The sequence below is a fragment of the Scyliorhinus torazame genome, chromosome 7 (assembly GCF_047496885.1).
Source record: "Scyliorhinus torazame isolate Kashiwa2021f chromosome 7, sScyTor2.1, whole genome shotgun sequence".
Classification (NCBI taxonomy): Eukaryota; Metazoa; Chordata; class Chondrichthyes; order Carcharhiniformes; family Scyliorhinidae; genus Scyliorhinus; species Scyliorhinus torazame.
The window spans coordinates 178,355,792-178,374,341 of record NC_092713.1 but is presented as its reverse complement, the minus strand read 5'-3'; the positions used below and the strand labels follow the sequence as shown (position 1 = coordinate 178,374,341).

General features: G+C 45.1%; 1 protein-coding gene across 5 annotated transcripts in view; it reads left to right on the top strand.

The window, feature by feature from the left end:
- LOC140426728 (polyadenylate-binding protein-interacting protein 2-like) overlaps window positions 1-18,550 on the top strand; it is a 251,899-nt gene that overhangs the window by 216,913 nt on the left and 16,436 nt on the right. For 4 of the 5 annotated variants that reach the window (XM_072511845.1, XM_072511846.1, XM_072511847.1 and 1 more), the window contains one exon: window positions 7,819-7,998. In XM_072511845.1, the coding sequence (XP_072367946.1) occupies window positions 7,819-7,998 (180 nt within the window). Of the gene's footprint in view, window positions 1-7,818; window positions 8,021-18,550 lie in introns of all 5 variants that reach the window. The other variant, XM_072511848.1, reaches the window with a different exon arrangement.

The following is an 18,550-nucleotide window of genomic DNA, read 5'->3' as shown; positions in this document are numbered from 1 at the left end:
TAAATATATAACTGAACCAATCTTGTGCTGTATCTTGATTTTCTGTAGATGAATTTGTCGATTCTGTTAAAGGAAACACAGCTGACAAGAGATGTTAATTTCTTTAAATTAATAAAGCAACGTTCAGAATAATGACAGTTTTCTTAAGTTGACAGTTCTTGGCAACTTTTTAGCGATACATTGAGGTTTCTTTAGCTGCTTTGATGGCAGCCGTTCTGTTCTGATTAAGTTCCCTTTTTCCTTTGGAAATTTTCTGTCCCAAGTAAACATCTTCTTTCTGGGCAATTTGTGCTTTGTGAAAGCTAGCTTTGTGACTATTAGTACTGAGGTGGTTCAAGACTACCCGTAAGTCTTTATCATGATCATCTTTATTGATGGAGGTTATCAGAACATCATCTTCATATTGGATAATGGTGGAAGGCTGAACAGGCAGTTGCCTGAGATGATTCTGTAAAGCCATGTGGTAAACAGTTGGGCTATTATGATACTGTTGTTGATTAACTGTAAAAGTAAACCATGGTTGTAGTTGCTTAGCCAGTTTGCTGACCAGAAGCCATACTGGGTGTGTCTTGTTGGTACTCGTTACATTGTTGACCACAAGGTGGAGATGTATTGTAGTGAACATTGTCTACTTCATTATCATCTCTCGAATCCATCCGTTGTTTATGATAGCATTTTGAAATCCAGTGTCCTACTCTACCACAGAAAAGGCATTGTGGTATTTTCTTACATGATTTTAATGGAGCAAGGGTACATGTTTGCCCTGGCGCTGGTGGTGAAATTGTAGTTACTGCTGATATTCCTGCAGGTGCTGCAACAGCCGCCGCTGGAGCAGCAGGTAACATGGGCTGGATTTGAACACTATCTTCGTCTGATTCATCTGACAAAGGAACTGATTTATTCGTGACATTTGTTCTTGGCTGTGCAATTGCCGATTGTGCCACTAGGTGGGGCGCTTGGGCTGCTTTCTGAGTTTGTGCTGTTTGTTCAAATTTCTGCACAGAAATTTTGCAGTGTTCAGCTAAAACACATCTTTCTTCGATTAACTTGCAATTTTCAAGTTCAATTCGCTCAGTTTTCAATTGCAATTGTCGGTATTTTGACTCCTTCAAAAACTTGATTTTGGAATTCTGTTATTTGAAAAGATAACTGCTGGAGTTCAGAGGTTTTGTTTTGCAAATCTGTTCTAATTTCATCATAATGTTCAAGTTTGGATTTTGCAACTCGCAATTCTGTTTTAATTTCATCATAATGCTCAAGTTTGGATTTTGCATCTTGCAAATCTTCAACAACTGCAATTAGTTGGTCTTTAGTGGACCTATACTCATGATCAAATTTAGTTTTTGCAATTGTCTCTTGATGTTTTTGGAGCTGTGCCATTACTGCAAAAGACCATTTCATACGTCTTCCACCGTTTAACCGTGTGGTCTTACCCCATGCCTTCTTGATATTATCAAGGGACCACTGTCCTTTGGGGATATCATATTTTGATTCAATTTTTGTGGCAACTTCAGACAGTCCAAATTGTCTACGAATGAAAGATCTAAAATCCCCCAACATATCTTCAACAGAAACATCTGGTATTCCAGCACCCCCCTTGGATGTAGTGGGGAGTAATTTTCTGCCTGCTAAAGGCTCTGAATCTACACTTTGATTTGGATCAGCCATAAATTTTCTTGATCGCTGACTGCCGTGACTATTTTTTCAGTCCCGTTTTATTTTAGTTTCAACGACCAGCACCTGATTGATTTAACACAGTCTATAAAAATGTTCTTTTCAAGGGTCGAAGTACTGATTGATGCGGCTTTAAGACTTTTAATGGGTGAAAAAGATATTTCTTACCCTAGTCTAGCCGTGGGTTCCGGCTGTCTTCTGGGCCTCCTCCGATTATCTCCGAAGCTTCCCGAAGGTTCCGGACCTCCTCCGATTATCTTCGAAGCTTTCCGTCGTCACCTGGGCCTCCGAAGGTCATTCAGCACTGCTCCCCTCCTGCCATGACTCGCCAATTGTTGGAATCTTTAATTTGAAAGGATCTTACAACTTGTCGTATTGCGCCAGGACTTTGATTCATCAACTAAGCTTCCCCCAACTTGGCGTAGTTCGGCAAGTTAAGATCCTTTCAAATTAAAGATTCCAACAGAGGTCCCCTTGCAGGAGCTGTTCAGTGGTAGAATTGTAGGTTTGGGAGTGCTAGCCCTCCCCTGGATTTTGTTTTCTGTAGGACCTTTTTGCGATCCTAGCATTCTTTCCCCCCATGCAAACGCCATGATTAATTTGTCCAGGGAGTTGAAAAAGACCTTGGGGATACAGATCGGGATGGATCTTAGTAAGAAGGGGTATCTGGGCAGTATGGTCATTTTGATCGTCTGAACTCTCCCTGCGAGGAAGAGTGGGAGTGTGTTCCACCTCTGCAGTTCTTTTCTAACTTCCTCTGTCAGACTGGTCGGGTTCCATTTGTGGTTCCTCGTCCAGTCATGAGCGATTTGGATCCCCAGTTAGCAGAATTTGTGTCAGGCTTTTTTAAACGTCAGTCCCACCAATGCTGCCCCTCCTCCTCCTTGCAGGTTCACCGGGAAAAATCTTACTTTTGCTCATGTTTGTAGCCCGAGAAGACACCGAATTCTTTCAGGAGCATGATGATTCCTTCCATGCTGCTTTGTGGGTCCAAGATGTAGAGGAGCAGGTCATCCGCATAGAGCGAGACTCTGTGCTCCCTGCCTCTTTGAACCCCACTTGAGTTCTTTGCTGTTCTGAGAGTGATCGCTAATGGTTCGATCACAAGGGCGAACAGCAGCGGCGACAGCAGGCATCCCTGCCTGGTGCCCCTGTGCAGCTGGAAGTACTGGTAACTGGTGTTGTTGTCCGTACGCCCATGGGAGCGTTGTACACGAGTTTCACCCATGAGGTGAATCCTTTTCCGAGCCCAAACCGCTCTAGCACCTCTACAAGGTACTTCCACTCGACTCTGTCGAAGGCCTTTTCTGAGTCCAGGGAGACGATCACCTCAGGTGCTCTGACCCCGGATGGGGTCATGATCACGTTCAGCAGGCGCCTGATGTTCAATGTTAGCTGACCTCGGGTGACTGTCTGACTGTGTGGTTTGCACAGTCTTCCCGTGTCTGCGTGGGTTTCCTCCGGGTGCTCCAATTTCCTTCCAGAGTCCTAAGATGTGCAGTTTAGATGGATTGGCCATGCTAAATTACCCTTAGGTGGGGGTTACGCGGATAGGATGGTGGATTGGGCCTCAGTAGGGTGCTCTTTCAGATGGTCAGTGCAGACTCGATGGGCCGAATGGCCTCCTTCTGCACTGTAGGTATTCTATGAAGTCAGGAGCGTAATGGAAGACTCCCCACTTGTGCCTGGATGAGTGCAGCTCCAACAACACTCAAGAAGCTCAACATCATCCAGGACAAGGCAGCCCGTTTGATTGGTAGCCCTTCCACAAGCGTTCAGACCTTCCACCATCAACACACAGTGGCAGCCGTGTGCACCAACTATAAGATGCACTGCAGCAACTCACCAAGGTTCCTGAGACAGCACCTTCCAAACACACGCCACTACCATCCAGAAGGACAAGAGCAGCAGATACATGGGAACCCCACTACCTGGAGGTTCTCCATAAAGTCACTCACCAACCTGACTTGGAAATACATAAGTGTTCTTGGGTCAAAATCCCAGAATTCCCTCCCTAACAGGACTGTGAGTATACCTACATCACAGGGACTGCAGCAGTTCAAGAAGGCAGCTCACTACCACCTTCTCAAGTACAATTTGTGAGGGGTAGGTCTTGCCTTACAAGTCTTATTGAATTATTTGAGGAGGTGACCAAGCATGTGGATGAAGGTAAAGAAGTGGATGTAGTGTACATGGATTTTAGTAAGGCATTTGATAAGGTTCCCCATGGTAGGCTTATGCAGAATGTAAGGAGGCATGGGATAGTGGGAAATTTGGCCAGTTGGATAACGAACTGGCTAATCGAGAGAAGTCAGAGAGTGGTGGCGGATGGCAAATATTCAGCCTGGATCCCAGTTACCAGTGGCGTACCGCAGGGATAAGTTCTGGATCCTGTGCTGTTTGTGATTTTCATTAATGACTTGGATGAGGGAGTTGAAGGGTGGGTCAGTAAATTTGCAGACGATACGAGGATTGGTGGAGTTGTGGATAGTGAGGAGGGCTGTTGTCGGCTGCAAAGAGACATAGATAGGATGCAGAGCTGGGCTGAGAAGTGGCAGATGGAGTTTAACCCTGAAAAGTGTGAGGTTGTCCATTTTGGAAGGACAAATATGATGCGGAATGCAGGGTTAACGGTAGGGTTCTCGGCAATGTGGAGGAGCAGAGAGATCTTGGGGTCTATGTTCACAGATCTTTGAAAGTTGCCACTCAAGTGGATAGAGCTGTGAAGAAGGCCTATGGTGTGCTGGCGTTCATTAACAGAGGGATTGAATTTAAGAGCCGTGAGGTGATGATGCAGCTGTACAAAACTTTGGTAAGGCCACATTTGGAGTACTGTGTCGCCTCATTTTAGGAAGGATGTGGAAGCTTTGGAAAAGGTGCAAAGGAGATTTACCAGGATGTTGCCTGGAATGGAGAGTAGGTCTTACGAGGAAAGGTTGAGGGTGCTAGGCCTTTTCTCATTAGAACGGAGAAGGATGAAGGGCGACTTGATAGAGGTTTATCAGATGATCAGGGGAATAGATAGAGGAGACAGTCAGAGACTTTTTCCCCAGGTGGAACAAAGCATTACAAGGGGACATGAATTTAAGGTGAATGGTGGAAGACATAGGGGGGATGTCAGAGGTAGGTTCTTTACCCAGAGAGTAGTGGGGGCATGGAATGTACTGCCTGTGGAGGTAGTTGAGTCGGAAACATTTGGGACCTTCAAGCAGCAATTGGATAGGTACATGGATTACGGTCGAATGATATAGTGTAGATTTATTTGTTCTTAAGGGCAGCACGGTAGCATTGTGGATAGCACAATTGCTTCACAGCTCCAGGGTCCCAGGTTCGATTCCGGCTTGGATCACTGTCTGTGCGGAGTCTGCACATCCTCCCCGTGTATTGCGTGGGTTTCCTCCGGGTGCTCCGTTTTCCTCCCACAGTCCAAAGATGTGCAGGTTAGATGGATTGGCCATGATAAATTGCCCTTAGTGTCCAAAATTGCCCTTCGTGTCGGGTGGAGGTGTTGACCTTTGGTAGGGTGCTCTTTCCAAGAGCCGGTGCAGACTCAATGGGCCGAATGGCCTCCTTCTGCACTGTAAATTCAATGATAATCTATGATTAATCTAGGACAAAGGTTCGGCGCAACATCACGGGCCGAAGGGCCTGTTCTGTGCTGTATTTTCTATGTTCTATGTTCTAATTGGGGAATGGCAATGAATGGTCGCTTAATCACTGGAGTCCGCATCACTTGAATGAATATTATTTTAAAGTATGTACCCTCCGACAGGGCGGCGCCCCCTCAGTACTGACTCTCTGCTAGTGCTGCACTCGCTCAGTACTGACCTTCTGCCTGTGCCGCACTCCCTCAGTATTGACCCTCTGCCATGCAGCACTCCCTCAGTACGGGCCCTCTGACAGTGCAGCACACCCTCAATACTGACTTCAGCCAGTGCTGCACATCCTCAGCACTGACCCTCTGACAATGCCGCAGTCCCTCAGTACTGACCCTCTGACAGTGCAGCACTTCCTCGGTACTGACCCTCTGCCATGCAGCACTCCCTCGGTACTGACCCTGTGCCAGTATCGCACTCCCTCAGCACTGACCCTCTGACAGTGCTGCACACCCTCAGCACTGACCCTCTGATAGTGCAGCACTTCCACAGTACTGACCCTCTGACAGTGCAGCACTTCCTCAGTACTGACCCTCTGACATTGCAGCACTCCCTCAGTACTGACCCTCTGACAGTGCAGCACTTCCACAGTACTGACCCTCTGACAGTGCAGCAGTCCCTCAGTACTACCCTGGAGTGTCAGCTTTAATTATGGACTGTCTGTACTTTAGTTTAAAAACATGACCTGCTGCCTGAAGTGAGTGTACAAGCCACTGAACCCAACTGACTGCTGAATGGGTCATCTTGTAATCAGGGCTCCTTATTTTTCCTCCTTATTTCGAGAAAAGATATAATTGCCTTTGCAGAATTGCAGAGAATGCTCAAATTGACTGATATCTGGGATGTGCGGGATTTTATGTTCTGAGGCAAAAGTTGGACAGACCGTGCCTGTCTCCAGCGGAGTTTAGGCGATTGAGAGGTGATCGTATTGAAACCCAAGATCCTGAGGAGATTTGACAGGGTGAATGCTGAAAGGATGTTCCACCTTGTGAGAGAGACTAGAACCAGGGGAAATTCTTTAAAAATAAGGGTCTGCCATTGAAGACAGAGATGAGAACAAGTTTCTTTTTTCAGAGGATTGCGAGCCTTTGGAATGATCTGTGAGCCGTGGAGGCTGGTCCTTTGAATATCGTTAAGGCGGAGGTAGATAGATTCTTGACTGACAAACGGGACAGAAGGTATAGGAGATTGAGAAGAGAGTAGAGGCCATGATCTTATCAAATGGAAGAGCTGAGAACAAGTTTATTTTTTCAGAGGATCGCGAGTCTTTGGAATTAACTGTGAGCCGTGGAGGCTGGGTCATTGAATATTGTTACGGCAGAGGTCGATAGATTCTTGACTGACATACGGGACTTAAGGTCGGTATGTTTTTCTCTTGGAGGAGTATGACTCATGAATCTGTTAGTGAAGTGTAATAGTCCCATGTTCAAATTGCAGGCAGGATTTGACGAGGGTGCATTGGCAACGTTTACACTGAACAAGTTGTATAGTCTCGATAAAATAATCAGGTAGGAGACTTCCTCTGGAGGTGGTTCTTATTTCTCCATGAAATAGTCAGTCTCTGCCTCTATCGTCCCTTGTGGTGAATTGTTCCCTGATCTAATAACCCATATTCCTTCATTGATCTTGTGATGCTTCTCAGTCTGTCTTTCTTGCTCCCGATTGTATTTAGGTAATTAACCTCAACAACTTCCACAATTTTGAATGACTTTCCTCCAAATTAACAAAAGATTAAAATGTCTGAGCCTTTGGCATTTGATAATAACTGATGTCATTATCAGGAGCGTGCTGATCCGTCTTCCCTTCCTGCAATGGGAAGCACAGATCTGAACTCCAGATCCCCTTGCCCAGATTAATCACTTTCCTCATTCTGTATTCAGTGTCCATTCATGTAAAATAACAGCGACCTTCCACCTATGAAGCACCTTGAACATTTATGGTGCTTCACCAGAGCATTATTGGATAAAATGTGTCATCAGGTTTGCGGAGATGAAATTCTTGACCAAAATGTTTTTCGGGTGCCTCTTAAAAAGAGGAGACAAGGGCAGAGGGGCTTTGTGAGGGAATTCCATAGCTTAAAGCCTTCAGCTGCCAATGCTGGAATAATTAAAATCAAGTGGTACCCGAGACCAATAATCAGGAGGAGATCAGAGAGTTGAAGAGCTGGGGGAGGTTACGGATAGGGAGGGTGGAGCTCGTGGAGAGATTTATAAACAAGGATGAAAGTTTTAAATGGAGGCATTTCCAGAACAGAAGCATTCCACAGAACATTCCACTTGTCTTTTCTAGCATGAGGTTAGTGGATTAGTGATATGCAGGGACTTGCCACTCTAGTCTTTTAACCCAACCATAATTCACTTTTTAAACAAATACTCACTTGTACGTATTCAAAAAGGCTTGGGCTGGAATATGAACCATGGCTTTGGTTCAGAAGGGGATGGTGTTTTGTACTAAACAGTAAAGAGCATTTTTCTTTGGTCCGTCCTAGATTGTAGAGGAGTTATGGGAAGAAGAATTCATCGAACGCTGCTTCCAGGAGATGTTGGAAGAAGAAGAGGAACATGAATGGTTTATTCCAGCACGGGATCTGCCCCAAACCATTGGGCAAATCCAGGAGCAACTTAATGGACTTGTCATCAACGGCAATGGATCAGTGGAGGACCTCGTGGTAAGGAGAACCTCACTTTCAGGTGCCAGCTAAGTACATGATGAATGTGGGTGAGGGTGCCTGTGTAAGTTGTAGGAGGTAGGACATGGATGGATGAGCGTAAAGGGAATATGCAGGAACAGGTCACATGCAGATGACACAGCATGGGTGAGGAGGTAGGGCATAGGTGCAGAGCAGTTGTAGGAGGAAGGGGCAAAGACGAGGAGCAAGGATGGGGTCAGGTGTGCATTACTGGTGCAGGCACAAGGCAAATGTCTGTGTAGGTGAGTGCACATACGGGCATGAAATAATGGAGAGCCTATGTGGAAAGCAGGGTTTCAAGGCTTGTACAGTCCTTGTATGGGGTACAGAGCTTTACAGGGTGTATTAAGTGCGAGGGCAGGGGACGTGTTGAGTGCGAGGGCAGGGGTGTGTTGAGTACAAGGGCAGGGGCAGTGTTGAGGGCAGGGGGGCGTGTTGAGTGGGAGGGCAGGGGGGGGTGTTCAGCGAGAGGGCAGGGGGGCGTGTTGAGTGGGAGGGCAGGGGGGTGTTCAGTGAGAGGGCAGGGGGGCGCATTGAGTAAGAAGGCAGGGGGACGCATTGAGTGAGAGGGCGGGGTGTGTGTTGTGTGAGAGAGCAGGGGGGACATGTTGAATGTGAGGGAAGGGGGCGAGTTGAATGAGAGGGCAGGGGGGGCATGTTGAATGAAAGGGCAGACGCATGCAGGGCAGCACGCGCTCTAAGGCGGACACGGTATGTGGTTGCGAGGGCGGACGCAGTGGGTGCGGACGCGAAGGCAGACGGAGGGTGCGCGGGTACAAACTCCTGCGGGGGTGTGGCTGCGGGGTAGGTGGGTGGTGATGCAGTGGGTATGCTTGCGGGCAGGGCGGGTTCAGGGGGTAGGGATGGTGGGGGTGCAGGGGGTGATGATGCAGGATGTTATGATCCCATATGAGAACCCCACTATTTGCAATTTGTAAAATTGTTGGGAAAGGTGACTGCACTACAGGAGTGATAACACTGACCAATAGGTAACTTTTATGTCAAAACAAACTTTAATTTAAACACACAATTAACCACATTAGCAACAAAGAAATCGCATTACAGATAACAGTTACAACAGTTCTTAAGTAAAAGGAAAAACTTATTCCACCTGCCGCTATATATTCTAATTGAGCAAAACCGAATCAATCAAATCCCACAAACAATCAGGTTTACTTGCTATTCTCTGTGCGGAACCCTTGGAGAGAATCTTTCAGGAGCAAACTGAAAGAGACTTCTTGGCAGACTAAAATCCTATGGTAAACTGAAACTGGAAACAGACCTGGCTCCTCCCATCATCAACTGTAGCCAAAGCATAAGGCATTCTTCACCCTCCTCTCACAAGATGTCCCTTGACCTGTTTAGCCTGGAGCAAATATCTCTCATCAATTATCTACGTCCCAGGGACCACCAACCAAAGAAATATTCCATTTGCCACATATCTGTAAACAGGTAAATGCTTCTCAAATCAACCAGCAGAGCACTCCCCCTGCAATATCAAGGGTTCCCTCACTTTTATGACCCCCTTAATCACAGCTTTAGTACACATTCTGGCTAAATCCATCTTAAACCCAGTTTCTTTCAAATAACATTACTGCAACAAAGGGCAGCACAGTGGTTAGCACTTCTGCCTCACAGCGCCAGGGACCTAGATTCATTTCCGGCCTCGGGTGACTGTGCAGTTTGCGTGGGTTTCCTCCGGGTACTCCGGTTTCCTCCCACAGTCTAAAGATGCGCGGGTTAGGTGGATTGGCCATGATCAATTGCCCTTAGTGTCCAAAAAGGTTAAGTGGGGTTACTGGGTTATGGGGGATAGGGTGGAGGCGTGGGCTTGACTAGGGTGCTCTTTCCAAGACGGTGCAGACTCGATGGGCTGAATAGCCTCCTTCTGCGCTGTAAATTCTATGAACAAATATATAATATAAAAATTTCTACATTCATCACATCTCCCCCCCCCCTAAAAAGATGAACCAGTAGCATGAAGAGATGGCTTCATTTTCCAAAGCCTTTTCAACTTGAAAATGTACTCATCACAAAACATTGCTATTACACCTATGATACATATATTGTAATATTCATGTAGGAAAATTTATACATCAGTAGAGTCCATTTCATTCTTCCTTTCCTAACTTTGAATGTTCCTTCTTGCAACACAAAGTCGTGATAAGGCATCTGCAATCACATTTTCTCTTCTGGCCGCAGGTCTTATTTTCAAGTTAAATGGTTGTAGCAATAAACTCCATGTAAACAGCTTTGCATTTCAATCTTTAAACTGCTCCAGAAGCTTCAATGGCTTATAGTCTGTATAAACCTCTGATGAATTGTTTAAATATCAAAATGTTGCAATGCCAATGCCACATTCAATATCTTCTTCTCAGTGGTTGAATTTGATGAACATTTAGTTTTCTGAAAAAATAGCCAACAGGTCTTTCTATTCCTTCATCATTTTTCTGATAATAAATAGTACACCACCCGCTTCCATATCACTCGCATCAATGGCCTCCTTAAATCGCTTGTCATAATTTGCCAAAACTGGTGCGGTGGTTAGCACAGTTTTCAGATTATCAAATGCCTCCCGACATTCTGACGTTCAATTAAATTTCTAGTTCTTTTTTAAAAGTTCAGTCAGTGGAGCAACCGCACTGCTAGAATTTGGCACAAGTTTTGTGTAGAAACCATTTATGCCCAGAAATCTCTGAATTTCTCTTCTCATTGATGGTATTGGGAAGTCCCCAATAGCTTTCATTTTCACATTCCATCGGGCCACCTGACCATGTCCATCAGTATGGCCTAAGAATGTGACTTGGGCTTTTGCAAACTCGCTTTTAGTCACGTTTTCCACCAAGTCTGCCTCTGTAGTCAATCGAACAATTCCTTTAGATGTTCCAAATGCTCCTACCATGTTTGGCTGAACACCACCAGATCGTCAATGTACATGGCACGATTCTTAAGCCCAGAAATGACCTTGTTGGTTAGTCTTTGGAATGTTGCTGCCGCATTCTTCAGTCCAAACAGCATTACTTTAAACTGATGCAGACCATTTGACTTTACAAAAGCCAAACTTCCTTCGCCCTTTCTGATTCAGGGACTTGTCGGTATCCTTTTCTTTAGTAAGTCAGTTTTGATAATAAAGTTCACATGTCCCACCTTTTCAATAGTCTTCCAATTGAAAATTAGGACACACATCTGACTTTGTTACCGCAGTGACTTTTCTATAGACCACAGAATCGTTGTGTTTTATCTGGTTTTGGTACCAACACAATAGGTGAGCGCCAATCATTATAACTCACTTCAATGATATCAGAACCCGTGCCAACTTTAGTGGATTGAGTCTATATGGATTTTGCCTAATTGGAGTAGTAATTCCTACATCTACATCATGTATAATCACTTTTGTACTCTTAGAATATCGGACCAGATCTCAAATTCTGTTAGGATACCAGACTAGAAACTCCAAACAGTTTGCAATTTGTAAAACTGTGAGGAAAGGATACTTCACCTAGAAATGTGACTGACCAATAGGTATCTTATATTACAAAGCTTTAATTGAAACACAGAATTAACCACATTAACATCAAAAAAATAGCTTTACAATTCACAGTTAAACAGTTCTTAAAGAAAAAGGAAAAACTTTAAGTCACTACACCAACCAATATAGTCAAATTCCACTCATAAATAAGCATAGAAATAGGTGCAGGAGTAGGCCATTCAGCCCTTCAAGCCATTCAACCATCATTCAATATGATCATGGCTGATCATGCAAATTCAGTATCCCACTTCCGCTTTCTCTCCATACCCTATGACCCCTTTAGCCTCAAGGACCACATCCAGCTCCCTCTTGAATATATCCAATGAACTGGCCCCAACAGCTTTCTGTGGTAGAGAATTCCACAAGTTCACAACACTCTTAGAGAATAAGTTCTTCCTCATCCCAATCCTTAATGGTTTACCCCTTATTCTTAGGCTGTGACCCCTAGTTCTGGACATCCCCAACATCGGGAACTTTATTCCTGCATCTAGCCTGTCCAGTCCCATCAGGATTTTATATATTTCTATGAGATTCCCTCTCATTCTTTTGAACTCCAGTGAGTACAAGCCCAGTCGATCCAGTCTTTCTTCATATGTCAGTTCTGCCATCCCGGGAATTAGTCTGGTGAATCTTCGCTGGACACCCTCAATAGCAAGAATGTCCTTCCTCAAACAAGGAGACCAAAACTGCACAGAATGCTCAAGGTGTGGCCTCACCAAGACCCTGTATAACTGCAGCAAGACATCTCTACTCCTATACTCAAATACTCTCGCTATGAAGGCCAGCATGCCATTAGCTTTCCTCACTGCCTGCTGTACCTGCATGCCAACCTTCAGCGACTGTTCCATCATGACACCCAGGTCTTGTTGCACTTCCCCTTTTCCTAAACTGCCACCATTCAGATAATCTGCCTTCCTGTTTTTGCCACCAAAGTGGATAACCTTCCATTTACCCACATTATATTACATTTGCCAAGTATTTTCCCACTCAGCCAGCCTGTCGAAGTCACCCTGCAGCCTCTTTGCATCGTCCTCACAGCACACACTGCCACACAGCTTAGCGTCTTCTGCAAATCTGGAGATACTGCATGCAATTCCATCTTCCGTTGTAAATCATTAAGGTATATTGTGAACAGTTGAGTTCCAGCACTGAACCCTGCGGTACCTCACTGGTCACTGCCTGCCACTCTGAAAATAATCTGTTTATTCCCACTCAGCTTCCTGTCTGTTAGAAATTAGGGTTACTTGCTGTTCGCTGTACAGCCCTTGGGAGAGAGACCTTTTCAGGAACAACCTAACAATCTTTCTGTCATATCACACTCGAAACCTATAGCCAAACTGTCAAAATCACAGACAGACCTGGCTCCTCCCATTAATTACATCGTCTGTATCCCACAAAGACTTTTAGTGATATTACAACAAAATATAAAATATAACAACTTCCTGCATTGATCACAGATTAGAAGCCCTGGACCAACAGTTTCTGGGGATGAAAAAATGAAATGAAATGAAAATCGCTTATTGTCACAAGTAGGCTTCAAATGAAGTTACTGTGAAAAGCCCCTAGTCGCCACATTCCGCCGTCTGTTCGGGGAGGCTGGTACGGGAATCTGTCAATCAGACAGGTCCAGGATGTTGATACATCCCTATCAACATGTACAAAGAGGTTGGCTACTGAGACTGCAATGGTTTGAATTGTCACTATATCTGTTAGCATTCAAAAGGTGAGAATATTTTTATTAGGTAATGGCATTGAGTGATCTGGAACAAAGATGGGTAACTGGAGTTTATTTACGGGTCAGATATGATCTCATCAAATGATGCACCTAACTGGTCACCTCCTGTTTCAAACGATAATGTGGAAATAACATCTGTGGAAATGACTCCCACAGCTACCTCGAGTACAATTCCTCACACCCCAGCACCTGTAAGGGCTCCATCCCATTTTTCCAGTTCCTGCGCCTCCGCCAAATCTGTTCTGATGATGTCGCCTTCGAAAACTGCACTTCTGACATGTTTGCCTTTTTCCTCATTGTAGGATTCCCACCCACTGTGGTCAAGAGGGCTCTCAAACGGGTTCAACCCATCTCTGCTTCTCTGCCCTCATGCCTTCCTCTCCCTCCCAGAACCAGGACAGGGTCCCCCCTGTCCTCATTTCGCACCCCACCAGCCTCTGCATTCAAAGGGTCAACCTCTGCCAGTTCTGCCAACTCCAGCATGACACCACTGTAAGGATCCTCCTGTTTAAACCTGGTTCCCCCTGTGTATTCCCTTTATTTCCTGTTATTTTGGGGCTTTTATAACTTTTGTGCCTGGACATTGCTGGGGTTTATGTCTTTCAGATAGACTGCACTTTTAAGTTTAAAACAAAACAAGATACCCTGGCAGATATGTTTGTTGGTCTGACCTCCGGAAACCCCCTCGGTGAGATGTGCTGCTTGGTTTGGTCCAGTAATGACACATTTTGATGAACTTGACTGGCAGCCAATGAGCTGTTTTCAATTCCCGGGCCTTGACCAACACTCAGTGCTTATTGGTGCTAATCGTTCCGGAATGTTCCTCACTTTGTAGGACTGTGTTGGCTTTCAGATTTGTTTTGATCAATCAGCTAGAAGGCCAGATAGCTGATTTCTCTCTTTCCTGATGGATTCTTTCTGAAGGTCCAGGATAAAGACCTTTCTCTTGAGGATTCAGTCCAACACCAGCTGGAGGCGGAAGGGGGGGGGGTTAAAAATCTTTTTTTCAATTTTCATATGGAGAACTCTCGTCTCATCTCAGTGAGGCTGATAGTCAATCTGGTGGAGGTGGGAGCAAGTTAGAATTAAACAGCTCTTCTGTGTGAAGACCAGGTGAATACAAGTTAAAGTTACTCCCAGAGGGGATCCCACAGCCTGAGAGTCCTGCCTGAATGCACATGCTAGAAGATCCAAACCAACTGGTGGTTTCAACACTCCTTGTCCTGGGAAGATAGCCGGCTACAACAATCTCAATATCAGCAACAAGAACACTTGTATGTCTCCCATTTTAATCCCTATCATTTTACTCCATTCCCTTTCCTTTCTGCGTGTGAGTGTCTGCCTTTTGTGTGTTTGGGTAGAGAGTGGAATGGTAAAGGAGGGGGGGGGAAGCACTCTTGGCCGATATTCTATGATGTTACAAATAAACTTTTTTTATGTTTCACTTACATATCTGGTGCCTATAAGTCATTGGAGCAATCAAGGGTCAATGATCTCAGAAACTTTATGCAAATTATTGGTTAATTCACTTGTGTTGGCACTCCAGCGCCTGTGGGGCTGGAATTGACCGCGCACTCGCCCAAGGTGTCGAAATACCACCACCAAACCCCTTACTTCTCCGTCAGCATTCCGCAGGGACCGTTACCTCCGATATGCCCTGGTCCTCTCCACCGTCACCCCAGCCCTTCAGCCCCTTCCCACGGCACCTTCCCATTGTAACTAATGGGAATTAAACTAATGTGGCAGGGGGATGGGAACCGATGTAGGAAGTCGGAAGGTAGTAAAACAGGGACAGAGACAAAAGGCAGTAAGGGGGAAAGTGTAAGGCAGAGAAGCCATAGTCAAAAATCAAAAAGGGCGACAGTACAAGGTACAGTGGCTGAGGGGAGCTCAGTGAATAGGCCCAGTAATACTAAAAGGAATAAAACGGGAAGTAAAAACATAAATGGTAAGCGACGCGGCAGGTTGTTACATGAAGATGTGGGTTCAACAACAAGGAAAATTAGGAGAAAAGTTAAGAGGAAATATAACTTAGGAGAGGTTACTGATCGAGATGTTAAGATTCAAAACAGAGGTATAAAAGCCATAAGTGTACTTTACCTGAATGCTCGTAGTATTCGGAATAAGGTAAATGAGTTGATGGCGCAAATCATTGTGAATGACTATGATTTAGTGGCCATTACTGAAACATGGTTAATGGATGGTCACAACTGGGAGTTAAATATCCGAGGGTATCAAACTATTCAAAGAAATGTACAGCACAGGAACAGGCCCTTCGGCCCTCCAAGCCCGTGCTTGGAGGGACAGAGTGGATGGTAAGGGAGGTGGTGTAGCTCTGTTATTTAAGGATGACATCCGGACAACAGTAAGGGATGACATCGGTACTATGGAGGATAAAGTTGAATCCATTTGGGTGGAAATCAGGAATAGTAAGGCGAAAAAGTCACTGATAGGAGTAGTCTATAGGCCACCAAATAGTAACATTATGGTGGGGAAGGCAATAAACCAAGAAACGTGCAGCACGGTAGCATTGGGGATAGCACAATTGCTTCACAGCTCCAGGGTCCCAGGTTCGATTCCGGCTTGGGTCACTGTCTGTGCGGAGTCTGCACATCCTCCCCGTGTGTGCATGGGTTTCCTCCGGGTGCTCCGGTTTCCTCCCACAGTCCAAAGATGGGCAGATTAGGTGGATTGGCTATGATAAATTGCCCTTAGTGTCCAAAATTGCCCTTAGTGTTGGGTGGGGTTACTGGGTTATGGGGATAGGGTAGAGGTGTTGACCTTGGGTAGGGTGCTCTTTCCATGAGCCAGTGCAGACTCGATGGGCCGAATGGCCTCCTTCTGCACTGTAAATTCTATGAAATAACTGATGCATGTAGAAATGGTACAGCAGTTATCATGGGGGATTTTAATCTACATGTTGATTTGTTTAACCAAGTCGGTCAAGGCAGCCTTGAGGAGGAGTTTATAGAATGTATCCACGATAGTTTCTTAGAACAGTATGTAATGGAACCTACGAGGGAACAAGCGCTCCTAGATCTGGTCCTGTGTAATGAGACAGGATTGATTAATGATCTCATAATTAGGGATCCTCTCGGAAGGAGCGATCACAATATGGTGGAATTTAAAGTACAGATGGAGGGTGAGAAGGTAAAATCGAACACTAGTGTTTTGTGCTTAAACAAAGGAGATTACAATGGGATGAGAGAAGAACTAGCTAATGTAGACTGGGAGCAAAGACCTTTATGGTGAAACAGTGGAAAACCTTCCCAGCGATTTTTCACAGTGCTCAGCAAAGGTTTATACCAACAAAAAGGAAGGACGGTAGAAAGAGGGAAAATCGACCATGGATATCTAAGGAAATAAGGGAGAGTATCAAATTGAAGGAAAAAAGCATACAAAGTGGCAAAGCTTAGTGGGAGACTAGAGGACTGGGAAATCTTTAGGGGGCAACAGAAAGCTACTAAAAAAGCTATAAAGAAGAGTAAGATGAGAGTCTTATGAGAGTAAACTCGCTCAGAATATAGAACATAGAACATAGAACAATACAGCGCAGTACAGGCCCTTCGGCCCACGATGTTGCACCGAAACAAAAGCCATCTAACCTACACTATGCCATTATCATCCATATGTTTATCCAATAAACTTTTAAATGCCCTCAATGTTGGCGAGTTCACTACTGTAGCAGGTAGGGCATTCCACGGCCTCACTACTCTTTGCGTAAAGAACCTACCTCTGACCTCTGTCCTATATCTATTACCCCTCAGTTTAAAGTTATGTCCCCTCGTGCCAGCCATATCCATCCGCGGGAGAAGGCTCTCACTGTCCACCCTATCCAACCCCCTGATCATTTTGTATGCCTCTATTAAGTCTCCTCTTAACCTTCTTCTCTCCAACGAAAACAACCTCAAGTCCGTCAGCCTTTCCTCATAAGATTTTCCCTCCATACCAGGCAACATCCTGGTAAATCTCCTCTGCACCCGCTCCAAAGCCTCCACGTCCTTCCTATAATGCGGTGACCAGAACTGTACGCAATACTCCAAATGCGGCCGGACCAGAGTTCTGTACAGCTGCAACATGACCTCCCGACTCCGGAACTCAATCCCTCTACCAATAAAGGCCAACACTCCATAGGCCTTCTTCACAACCCTATCAACCTGGGTGGCAACTTTCAGGGATCTATGTACATGGACACCTAGATTCCTCTGCTCAGCCACACTTTCAAGAACTTTACCATTAGCCAAATATTCCGCATTCCTGTTATTCCTTCCAAAGTGAATCACCTCACACTTCTCTACATTAAACTCCATTTGCCACCTCTCAGCCCAGCTCTGCAGCTTATCTATATCCCTCTGTAACCTGCTACATCCTTCCACACTATCGACAACACCACCGACTTTAGTATCATCTGCAAATTTACTCACCCACCCTTCTGTGCCTTCCTCTAGGTCATTGATAAAAATGACAAACAGCAACGGCCCCAGAACAGATCCTTGTGGTACTCCACTTGTGACTGTACTCCATTCTGAACATTTCCCATCAACCACCACCCTCTGTCTTCTTTCAGCTAGCCAATTTCTGATCCACATCTCTAAATCACCCTTAATCCCCAGCCTCCGTATTTTTTGCAATAGCCTACCGTGGGGAACCTTATCAAACGCTTTGCTGAAATCCATATACACCACATCAACTGCTCTACCCTCGTCTACCTGTTCAGTCACATATAAAAACAGATAGTAAAAATTTCTTCAAATACATAAAATAAAAAAGAGTGACTAAGGTAAATACTGGTCTTTTAGAGGATGAGAAGGGAGATTTAATAATGAGAGATGAGGAAATGGCTGAGGAACTGAACAGATTTTTTGGATCGTTTTTTGGGGGTTTGTGGAAGACACAAATAGCATGCCAGTGACTGATGGAAATGAGGCTATGACAGCTGAGGACTTTGAGATGATTGTTGTCACTAAGGAGGTAGTGATGGGTTAGCTAATGGGGCTAAAGGTAGACAAGTCTCCTGGCCCTGATGGAATGCATCCCAGAGTGCTAAAAGAGATGGCTAGGGAAATTGCAAATGCGCTAGTGATAATTTACCAAAATTCACTAGACTCTGGGGTGGTCCCGGCGGATTGGAAATTAGCAAACGTGACACCACTGTTTAAAAGAGAACGAAGGCAGAAAGCGGGTAATTATAGGCCAGTGAGCTTAACTTCGGTAGTAGGGAAGATGCTGGAATCTATCATCAAGGAAGAAATAGCGAGGCATCTGGA